At 48.2% G+C, this 10,727-nt stretch overlaps 1 protein-coding gene across 4 annotated transcripts; it reads left to right on the top strand.

The window, feature by feature from the left end:
• Positions 1 to 270: 270 nt before the first annotated feature.
• On the top strand, positions 271 to 10,057 carry dusp27 (dual specificity phosphatase 27). Of its 4 annotated transcripts, XR_006369904.1 has the most exons (8): positions 271 to 487; positions 1,180 to 1,312; positions 1,482 to 1,588; positions 3,070 to 3,301; positions 3,370 to 3,587; positions 4,344 to 7,157; positions 8,298 to 8,720; positions 9,487 to 10,057. XR_006369904.1 is itself a non-coding variant. In XM_044109354.1 (6 exons), exons 2-6 carry the CDS (start codon positions 1,206 to 1,208, stop codon positions 6,998 to 7,000), a joined length of 3,321 nt encoding a protein of 1,106 aa, XP_043965289.1. In that variant the 5' UTR covers positions 271 to 487; positions 1,180 to 1,205; the 3' UTR covers positions 7,001 to 7,413. The 4 variants fall into 4 exon arrangements, 3 of the variants coding, with proteins under 3 accessions (XP_043965289.1, XP_043965290.1, XP_043965291.1); XM_044109354.1 differs by lacking the exons at positions 8,298 to 8,720; positions 9,487 to 10,057 and having other exon boundaries at positions 4,344 to 7,413; XM_044109355.1 differs by lacking the exons at positions 271 to 487; positions 8,298 to 8,720; positions 9,487 to 10,057 and adding an exon at positions 518 to 831 and having other exon boundaries at positions 4,344 to 7,413.
• Positions 10,058 to 10,727: the final 670 nt, after the last annotated feature.

The raw sequence follows: 10,727 nt of genomic DNA, 5'->3' as shown, positions 1-10,727 counted from the left end.
ACTAATAAAACTAGGGCTTGACGCGGTGGCGTAGTGGACAGGGCGACCCACATTTGGAGGCCTTGAGTTCGATTCCCGGACCGGTGATGTTTGCCGCATGTCTTCCTCCCTCTTCTTCCCCTTCCTGTCAGCCTGCTGCCATTAGGGACCCAGAGCCACTAAAGACCCTGCAGGGGAAACTCACTCATTCTGATAATTATCAAATCTTCTTCCAGCTGCTGCCATGAAGCCAAACTAAAGCAGAAACTCTACATCCACTTTCTGGTTTTAATCTGGATTGTAATCGGGATTAGTTGAAGGTTTCTTCCTTCCTTTCGGAACCCCGAAATCAGCGCCAGGAGCCAGGAAGTGACGACACACAGCTGCTGGTGTCGACTTTCTGAGGAAGAGGAGGAGGAGGAGGAAGAGCAGCGCGGCTAATTTGGGCCGCAAAGTCAGAGGGGGTTCGGTTCGGTTCGGCCTGAGGAGCAACTCCGGTCCACCGCAGGTGAGAAACACTCACAAACACACACACCCCTCCACACACACACACACACACAGTCAGGTGAAGCGTCACCTGTTGTCCCTCTGGTTCTGGTTCTGGTTCTGGTTCTGAGGTCAGTTGCTGGTTTCAGGCCTGGTTCTGCTGTCGGGTCTGCAGCTGTCAGCAGCTTAAAATAACTCTGGAAGGACAAACACGACCAGAACTTAGGCCGGGTCTGGTCCAAAAAGCACTTCGTTGAACAGGGAGACCGGTTCTGGTTCTGCTCGGTCTGAATTGGGACCGGACCATCAGCGGTCCAATCGGAACCAGAGGGAAAGGTTCGGATGACCCGGGCTTATCAAATTCTTGTTAGTTTTCATTTCTTTATTGTGTTTAATGTTTATTTTGAATTAAATTTTTGTATTTTTTAAATTAATTTTTTAGTTGTAGTTTGAAAATGATTTAATTTATTCTGTTTATAAATACTTTATTTCATTTCTCTTGTTTATATAAAAATATATGATAAAATAATGTTGTTGCTTTATATAGTTCTGTATTTATTATCTTGTGTTTGTCTGTTAATAACTATAAATAAATTAAATGATTCATTTAATTTTGCCGGATTAAATAATAATTTAGGGTCTTAAGAAATTAAATTTGAGCTCCAGGAAGGAAAAGGAGCAGCTGACGTCATCAACTCATTTTCCTGTCAACAGTTTTGATAGGGCGGGTCCTGGTTACCATGGAGACAGCCAATGAAAGCGAGGAGCGCAGCGACCAGGCGGTCCATGATGAAGAGGAGGAGGTGCGAGGAGTTCAGGCTCGTTACCTGCGCTGCCCGTCTCCTAGGTAACGGCAGGAAGTCCAGGTGTCGATGAATAAGAATAATAACAATTCTGCAGAAATCTGAAGTTTTTCAGGTTGAATCTTTTCCTCCTCAACTCCTCAGATTCTCTCAGGACCAGATTTGTTTTTCCAGACTGACTTCATCTTCTTCCTCCTCCTCTTCCTCTCCCAGCTTCTCCATGACCTCCCTGACCTCCAGGTTCTCTGACGCCTCCTCCATCGTCATGGAGCCCATCCATCTGTCGTCAGCCGTCGCTGCCAAGAAGATCATCAGCGAAGGTGAGAGGGAACTGACACAGCCTAGTCAAAGTCCACATGTGGGTCTGGACTTTGACTAGGCCTTAGTGGAGGCTGGATGTTTGTTCCTCCGGCCTTGACCTTCTCAGCTGCTCTCATATATTTAGCACCATCCCCACAGCATGATGCTGCCACCACCATGTTGCCTTTCTGTCTCCAAGTCCTGAGCTCCTTGTCCAGCAGAGGCCATGTTGGACCTGGAGCCGGACCTGCAGCTCCAAGTCCGGCTCCAGGTTTCCATGGAGACGGGTTTCCCCTAAAGCGTTACGAAGCTGAGAAGCTTCAGGGTCAGACAAGGACAGACGGTTCTGCTCATCGTCATGGAGACGGTGAAGGCGGCGGCCCGGTTAGCGCAGCAGCAGAGTGACAGTAATGGTCGGTCTCTCAGCTTAATGGACGATTCTTGTTCCATCTCCAGAAACAGGAGGACAGCCGGAGAGCTTTCCCTCCCTCTGGGCCGCATGGCTATCGCTAACACGCTAACATGCTAACCATGCAGTCCAACAGATCAACATTCAGAGTTCAGATCTGTTTCTGAACCAAGAACCAAATTCACATCTTTTATTATCACTGCTGAACTTCAATTAATGTGAAAAAGTTTGTTCACATGATCAGTCAGTAACAAACATGGCGGCTTTTCCTCCTTTCACTTCCTGTCTTTGTCTTCTTTGCCAGCAGCAACATCCTGTTGGTCATGTGATCAGATTAGCAAATTCAACTAAACAAAAAAATCTACGTCATCCTAATGCAAAAACGTTTGATCAAAAACATAAAAAGTCAGAATCCGAACCTGATCCAGAACCCAGAACCAGAACCTGATTCTGAGCCTGCAGCTCCATGTGGGGTGGAAAGCCAGCTGCCATCTTGGTGGTGGCAGTGCAGGGAACATGGCGGACTCAGCCAACCTTCCTCTCCTCTGAAGGAGGAGCTTTGGTCCAAACTGGGTCATCAGCAGACCAAACAAGTATGGCCTAGTCAAAGTACAGACATAGTGCTTTGCTGTGTTTGTTTTTGGTCATTTTAAATCCTGAATTTGTTCTGGGATTCTGTATTTCCTCTTGGTTACCAGTGACTAAACATTGATGATGTCACCATAAACAGATTCTAGACATTTCAGAATAAAAGTCTAAACTGAATTCAGTATTTTATTCCAATGTGCCGACATTGATCCTCTGAACACTGAAAACCCGTCAAATGTTGGTAAAACAAACGTAAATTTTAACCACGGACCAATCGTGCAAGGCTGCCGTTCTCTGGCAGCGTTCCAGCGCCACCGACTGGCCCGGCTGACCTACTGCATCATTTTCTTCTTGTGTGGACGCACATTTTTCTTTCATCTCTTACTGTGTTCAGTCACTGACTCGTTTTTCACTCCAGGTTTCAGCATTTCCACCTAAAAACTGAATGACTTTTTGCGACTAAAGGTCGTTTCCTCGGTTGTCTAACCGGCCACTCCTCCCCAGAGCTGCCGCCCCATGCCGCCCGCCCCGAGTCGGTCCCGGAGTCCATGCTGGAGTCCGCGGAGCAGCTGATGGTGGAGGACCTGTACAACCGGGTCCGAGACATGCTGGACGACCGCAGCCCCTACAACACGCCCTGCGTGCTGGACATCCAGAGGGCCATGGTCCAGGACCGGCTGGAGGCGCCCGCCAACCCGGTGGACGAAGTCTGGCCCAACATCCTCATCGGCGAGAAGTGAGTGCAGAGCCTCGTCATTTCATCAGCTTCCACATCAGCACCCAAGAGTTGTGCTTCCGTTTCAGATCCGTTGCGGTCAACAAGGCCCGTCTGAAGAGAATGGGCATCACGCACATCCTGAACACGGCCCACGGTACCGGCGTCTACACCGGCCAGGCCTTCTACGCCAACATGGACATCCAGTACCGAGGAATCGAGCTGGACGACTTCCCCGACGCCGACATTGCCGCACACTTCAGGCCCGCCGCAGAGTTCCTGGACGAGGCTCTGCTCACACACAAAGGTCAGTTTGGACCAGAACCAGAACATGAACCTGACTCCTGGGTCCAGTTGGGTTAGAGGTTGGTTCCGTTGGATGTTCTTCATTGAACCTGCAGACTCTCTGCCAGAGTCCTTGCTCCTCATTGGTTGGTCTGTCGGCCAATAGGGTCTCTTTCCTTTCTCCTGCGGTTTGAAGCCTCATCTTCCTCATCATTATCCTCATCATCAGCTGCTTCTTTCTCCTCTTCCTTGCAGAACTTGACTGTCTGAAACAAAACTGTCTTTGTTGCCCTTAAAGTTCATCACTTCTCTTACTTTCCCTGATTCTGGTCTGAAAAGCCTCAACAAACTCCTCAGATGTTTGGTTCGTTGGTTCTGAGGTGTTTTGAGGATTACTGATGAACTCGATTCACTCATTCATCATGTTTGTCCCTGAAGCCTGTAACACAAAGACTCGTTTCATTCCTTTGAGCTGAAAGCAGAGTTTTCTCTGAGTGTCCCTGAGCAGCAGCCGTCACTGACGCACTAACAGAACCAGAATAGCAGATTTTTAATCTCTCACTTGGTTTCTGGGAATGTTTTATGAGCCCGCAGATCATAGTTCCTGGAAAAATGATGATAATGTCCACTGTAGTTATTCATGAGTTTTCCCTCAGGATCATCAGCCTCCAGTTCGCTGCAGGCCGCAACATTTCAGAGGCTGTTTTTCTTTTTCTACAACTAAACCATTCTCTGTTCTCTAAAGCCCAGACTCACTCACAATCTGTTTGTTTTGCAGGAAAAGTTCTGGTTGTGTCCATGATGGGCGTCAGCCGGTCGGCCATTCTGGTGGCGTCCTACCTGATGATCTTCCAGAACATGACGATCATGGAGGCGCTGACCACCATCAGGAAGAAACGGGCCATCAACCCCAACGAAGGCTTCCTGAAGCAGCTGAGAGAGTTCAACGAGACGCTGATGGAGGAACGCGACGACGACGACGAAACGCTCAGCCAGTGCTCTGTGATCGACGCCCGCGCACGTATCTTCGGTGAGGAAAGGGGTGATGATGATGAAGAGACAGATGGGGAGGAAGAGCGGAGCGTGGTGAAGGTGAAGGCGCAGTCCATCATGATGGAGGAAGAGGAAGATAGAGAGAGCGTGATGACCAGCATCGCTTCTTCAGCGGCGGCTGCGGCGCTACGAAACGGGCCACTCCACAATGGCGATCAGGAACTGGATCACCGGGAGATCGACCTGCCGGGTCAAACGGCCACGGAGGACGGAGCCGAAGATGACGACGACGGCCTGGACAGCATGATCCGCGAGTGGCAGCGCAGAAATGAAAAGTACCAGAGCGAGGAGTGGTGGGAGGCCCAGCTCCACGGCGAGGAGGAATCCATCAGCGCCGGCCATCCCAAGGCAGCGAGACAGGAAGACGACAGGGAGAGCGTCACTAGCGAGGACGTCCGAGCTGTCAAAGAGAGACTAAGGCACAGGAACAAGAGGCCCTCCTCGAACACCATGTCCACCTCCAGCTGCACCAGTTACTCTGACCTCTGGAAGCAGCGACTCAAAGAGATCGAGGAACAAGCCGCGGCTCGCTACCGCAAGACGGAGGACCACGAAGGTACCGAGAGCACGAGGACGGAGGGCGGAAACACAAACATTGATGCTGAGGTTGAAAGCATCCTCTCTGACACCAGCTCCATGTACAACTTTTGCCAAAAGAATAAGGAGAAGATGACGCCTTTGGAGCGCTGGCGCATCAAGAGGATCCAGTTCGGCTGGAACAAAAAAGACCGAGAGGACGGAGAGAAAAGTTCAGCTACTGATGGAGAGGAAGAAAGTAAGACTCCGTCCTTCCAGGATGTCAATCTGACGGCATACCAGGCCTGGAAACTGCGGCAACAGAAACGCCTCGGTGAGGAAAACACGGAGGAGATCCTGGAACTCAGCCGCGGCGACGACTCGGCAACCATCAAACGGAGGCAGAGACGTGAAGTGATTCTGGAGCGCTCTAAGAAAACCTTGGAGGAGAGTCAGTCCATGTGTGGATGGGATTCAGAAAGCTGCGTCAGCGGCGGGACGATTCCTCTGTCCGCCTTCTGGGCAGGAGCTGGAGTCACCGGCCCGCCCAGTGTTGCCAATGACGACAACATGTCCATGCTGAGTGGCAGGTCATCCACCATATCCACTGTTTCACAACGTCGGAGTGCAAGATCCACTCAGTCCGCCAGCCAAGCCCTGCCCCCAGTCCTCCCAGTCCCAGCTGTGCCAGGGCCTGCAGGTGAGCCCATGGTCAACCTCACCAGCATTCAGAACTGGATCGCCAACGTAGTGACTGAAACGATCAAGCAGAAGCAGAGCGAACTGAGCCTGCCTCCTTCATCATGTGCTGGATCCGAGCTCAGCTTTGGAGCAGCGCCTAACATGGTAGCAGGCCGCGGTGCGGAGGACGACAGGGTCAGCTGGGCGTCCTACTCCAGCACTCTATCAAAGGCCCACGGCAGAGCAACATCTGTCCTCTCCGGTGGCAGCAGCATGTCCGGTCTGAGTGGGCAACGCTCCGCTCTGGGCTCCAAGAAAACCAAGATCACCACGACCAGCGTTCCTCTCTTCAGCCTCTTCCAAGACCAGGTCAACCTGGGCAAACTGGACGCCATAGAGAAGGAGATCAGGTCTGAAATGAGGGAGAAAGGGGAAACCTATGAGAAGAAAAAGATCCTGGAAGACAACAAACGCAGCACGCTGTACAAGAAAAAGAAACTAAAGGAAGATGAGGATGAGGAGCAGGACAGGATGAGGAAAGAGGAAGAGTTTCTCGAAGAAACAAAGAAAAAGGAGAAACCCAAAAGAAGCTACGGTCTTTCCGGCTGCCTAAATCTCAACCCAGTGATAGAGAAAGACCAGAACACCAGCATTGACGACTGGCTGAGAAGTGTGAGACCTCCTCCAGGCAAACTGACCTCAGCTGCTGAGGCTGATCCGTCTCAGGATCCCTACGACGATCTGGACGCCTCCGCCTCCCAGTTTGACTTCTCTGATCACAGAGGCCCGTTTGCTGCTGAAGAAGACGACGAGGAAGCATTCGGAGTGACTTCCAGATATCGGCCGAGGTTCGGCAAAGAAGCTGAATGCTCCTGCAACGGGTTCACACAGTCCCACAGACGAGCGGGTCGGTCCAGCGAGGACGGGACGGACGGCGTTTCGCTCCACCGGAGATTCGCTCATCGCTCACGGTACGACGGCAGCGAAGCCGCAGGGAGGCGGGACGCCAGCAGCGAGGAGGAGGAGGAGGACGAGGACGAGGACGTTGAGGCTTTCATTGCTCAAACCAGACGCAGGATCCGGGCTCGGGCCGCCGCGGAGGCCGAGGATGACGAAGTCCTCTGTGCCTGGAGGGAGCAGCAGGGAGCCAAGGCCCGGAGAAGAGTCTTGGGATGTGAAGAATGAGAGCTTTGAGTTCGCAGCTCTGCCGCCAAAAACAACAGTTTGGTGTTTTTTGTTTGGGACGGGAACCAGGTTGGACAACACTAACCTACTGGAACCGCTTGGACTGGACTTCCTCTGCGGCTCTGAATTACCGTCACCACCTACTGGCCACCTGGAGGTATTACAGTGTTCATTTATGCTGCTGTCCTTTCTGAGCAGTGATAATCAGTATTGACATATTCAGATTAGGAGGAAATATTTGCACATGATGTTACCAATGAGATTATTTAAAGTATTTCATTCTTTTCTCTTTTTTTGCACCTGTGTGAAATTTAAAACCATTATCAAACCCATTTAGTGCATATATAAAGTAGTGACAGAAGGAATATTTTCCTGCTTTAATTTCATTGTTTTAATAAATATTCATAGAAACAGTCACTTGCATTTTTCATTTTTTGGAGCAGTGCCTGAAATTTGCCTGAAAAGGAGGAAACAGTTTAGTGGATGTTAGTTTGATGGAGATCCAGGAGATTCACATTCAGCCTCCTGATGAAACTGACATGAGCCTGAAAATCCTGCAGGTTTTCAGGTTTTCAGCCTCACAGCGTCTGACTGAGCTTCAGGCTCCAAACTCTCCCAGTCCATCAACACCTCGCCGCCCATCACACCCAGAGCAGATCTCTGCTCTATTTATAGCTGCAGGAGGAAAACCTGACACAACACAACTCTGCTTTTAGCTCACATTTCAGAGCCACATGCTGCTCTAACTGGTAACACTGGGACCAGTGGAGTGCTGGTACTGACCGGGTTAAGGCTGAGTACTTCAGTCACCACCTAAAAATACAAACACCAAATAATATCCATTTATACACAACAGAACCAGTTTGATCTGCCACTGACTAACAGAACCAATAGAGTTTGTTCTGTGAGACCTGGAGGTCCAGATGGAAAAACTAAAGAGTTTGTTTGGTAACGTTTCCTCAGTTCAGCTCCAAATATTAATATTAATAATAAATGGCTGAATGAAGCTCTAGATGAGTCATAGCAGTTAAAATATTCAGAAATTCATCAGAGGGATGTTCTGCTGATCTGACCTGAAGGAAACTGGTGTGATGACGTCACCACTTCCTCATGTAACGCCGCCATCTGGTGGACAATGTGAGGCGGTGCTGAAGTTGCCCAGCTGGAGCTAAAATCCTTTTTCATAAACACTGATCATGATTTTCATCTAGTCTCAAAAATGTAATCTAGACTGAATCTTTTTAACAGTTTGAAATGTTGGATCAGTGAATTTTTATCCAGACTGTTTTACTTCCAGCTGAAGGTTTTCAGATGATGCACATGGATGGATTTGACGCTGTGAAAACATGAACAGGACAACGTGTCTGTTAACGACTCTCCTTATTCTGCTCTGAGGCTGAGGAAAATTAGAACCAAGGAGAAAGAAAACAGGAAGCAGAGAGGATTACATCACAAACCTGGAGAAAACAAAGAAACGATGGAAAAAGGAACAAATGCAAACGAGGAAACGGATCGCTCTAAAAGCTTCACTCCATCTCTTGCTGAACCTCTAAAGCAGAAAGAGAGCCAGATCCTCCTCTGTGGGAACATTATCTCACACCACCGAGCAGCAACAAAGACTGGGAGCACTGGGAGCACTGGGAGCACTGGGACTTCCAGCCAGATCCAGCAGCGGGTTTCCCAGCAGCGGACTGAACCTGCAGACTCGTTTCACCTGAAGGTAAAAACTTTAAATCTCTTTTGCTCTGAATCCTGCTAAAGCTTCTATTCGGTGTGAAATGGCGACGCCTGTGGCCACGGAAGGTCATTACAAGCTAATTCTACTACGTGTCTAACGGACGGCTGACGTCACAGTCGCGTAATAATTTCTAGAGAGATTTACGGAGTTTAACTGTCTTCTGAGAGCAGGCTGCAGCTGAAATGGGCTTAGAAACATTGACCCTGATTTCACTGCAGACTGTAATCAGTATCAAAAACAACAATATCACTAAAATGTCTGAAATTAGACTTCACTCATATGCTGCTAGTTATTAAAATATTTTAAACACATGTCCAGTTGATGACTTTTACTTAAAGAAAGTTTGAATCCAAAGAATTTGCAAAAGAAATGAAAAAAATAGCCACAATGTTATTGAAATATCAGATCGAGGTTTACACCAGGGGGCGCTGGAGAGCTAGTCATCCTCACATAGATATTCTATTTGCTCTACAGTTGATGACGGTGCATGTGGTCAGATAATCTCCCCCAGACCGCTGGTGAAACTTGAAGCTGCCCCTTTAGTTTCTGTTGCAGCATTACGTAACGTTGAGCTGCCAAATGAAGATTGAAGCTGGACTTTATTCATTAAGATCTCATTAAAATTCCACACTGGTGACACAAACCGTCTATGAAAACAAAACAAGCCTCACACCAGATCACATGGCTTCACTTCAGATTTACCCACCAATAGACGGACAGAAAGTGACAATATTCCTGTTTCCTGCAGGCATCAGAGGCTGATGGACGCCGCCGGGCCGCCGCCTATGGAGGACAGGAAACAGGAAGTTACAGAAAACAAAGGAAGCAAAGGTAAAGGAGGTCCAAACTCCCCTAAGAGCAAGGCTGAAATGGATGACGAGGAGAAAAGCAGCAGCCAGTCCAAGTACAAAACCGTGTCTTACAAGAAGATCCGCAAAGGAAACACGCGGCAGAGGATCGACGAGTTCGAGGTCATGTTTGACTTGTGATGAAGAGCTGGAGGGCCGAGGACAGAGCCTGGAGGCGCTCCGCTGTAGATCCACAGAATGTTCAGTATGATTGTTTTCAGACTTTAACCGGACCGGAACGGGTCGGACCGGACCGGATCTCTCTCCCCTGCACACCTCAGATCTCACCCTTACTGATTTTTTCCTCCATAAAATTCAGAAAACTGAAACCTGATGTTTTCATTTCCAGGATGTAAACGTTGAGGAGAAACTTCAAATGTTTTATAGAGAAAAGAACTAATATTTGTTAGAGAGTGAATGAGTGGAAAACTCCAGGACAGAGTGAAATGGTTAATCTAGTCTTTTCTGACTAACATAAAACATGTTAAACATGTCAGTTATTTTAAGGAAATAAAAATGGCTTCAACATCTGAATAATGTCTAATTAACTGTAATTAATTTTTTCAAATTGTTTTTCAGAACTTTGTTGTTTGTGATGATCTCAGTATTTAATATGTAGTAATCAAAATTTATTTTTATATTGGGTAATTTAAATTAAATGTGAGGATAGTTTTACTCAGGAACTCATACGTTCTTTATTTTATTTTGAGTTTAGTCTGTTAAACGCTCTGTTAAACTCTTTTGAATAGTTACTGAAATGTATAAATTAACCTGAATAAGTATGTTTAGAAAACTATCATTGTAATATTTATGAGAAAGCAAAGTGTGTAATTATATTCTTGTGAATAGAAATGTTTCTGGAGCTCACCAGGAGAGTTCAGCATCCAATATGGCTGCTGCTCTCTACAGCTGCAGGCGATAACAGTTTCTCACTGCTTTAGCCGAAAAGGGTAGAGTGCCTTCTCCGGGTCAGGGGGGGGTGTCCTGCCCCAAGTGGAGGAGTTCAAGTATCTCAGGATCTTGTTCACGAATGGGGGAAGAAGGGAGCAGGAGATCGACAGGCGGATTGGTGCAGCGTCTGCCGTCAAGCGGGCGCTGTACCGGTCCGTTGTGGTGAAGAGAGAGCTGAGCCAAAAAGCGA

The sequence above is a fragment of the Gambusia affinis genome, linkage group LG24 (assembly GCF_019740435.1).
Source record: "Gambusia affinis linkage group LG24, SWU_Gaff_1.0, whole genome shotgun sequence".
Taxonomy (NCBI): domain Eukaryota; kingdom Metazoa; phylum Chordata; class Actinopteri; order Cyprinodontiformes; family Poeciliidae; genus Gambusia; species Gambusia affinis.
The sequence above is the reverse complement of the archived record's forward strand: the minus strand, read 5'-3'. Positions and strand labels throughout refer to the sequence as shown.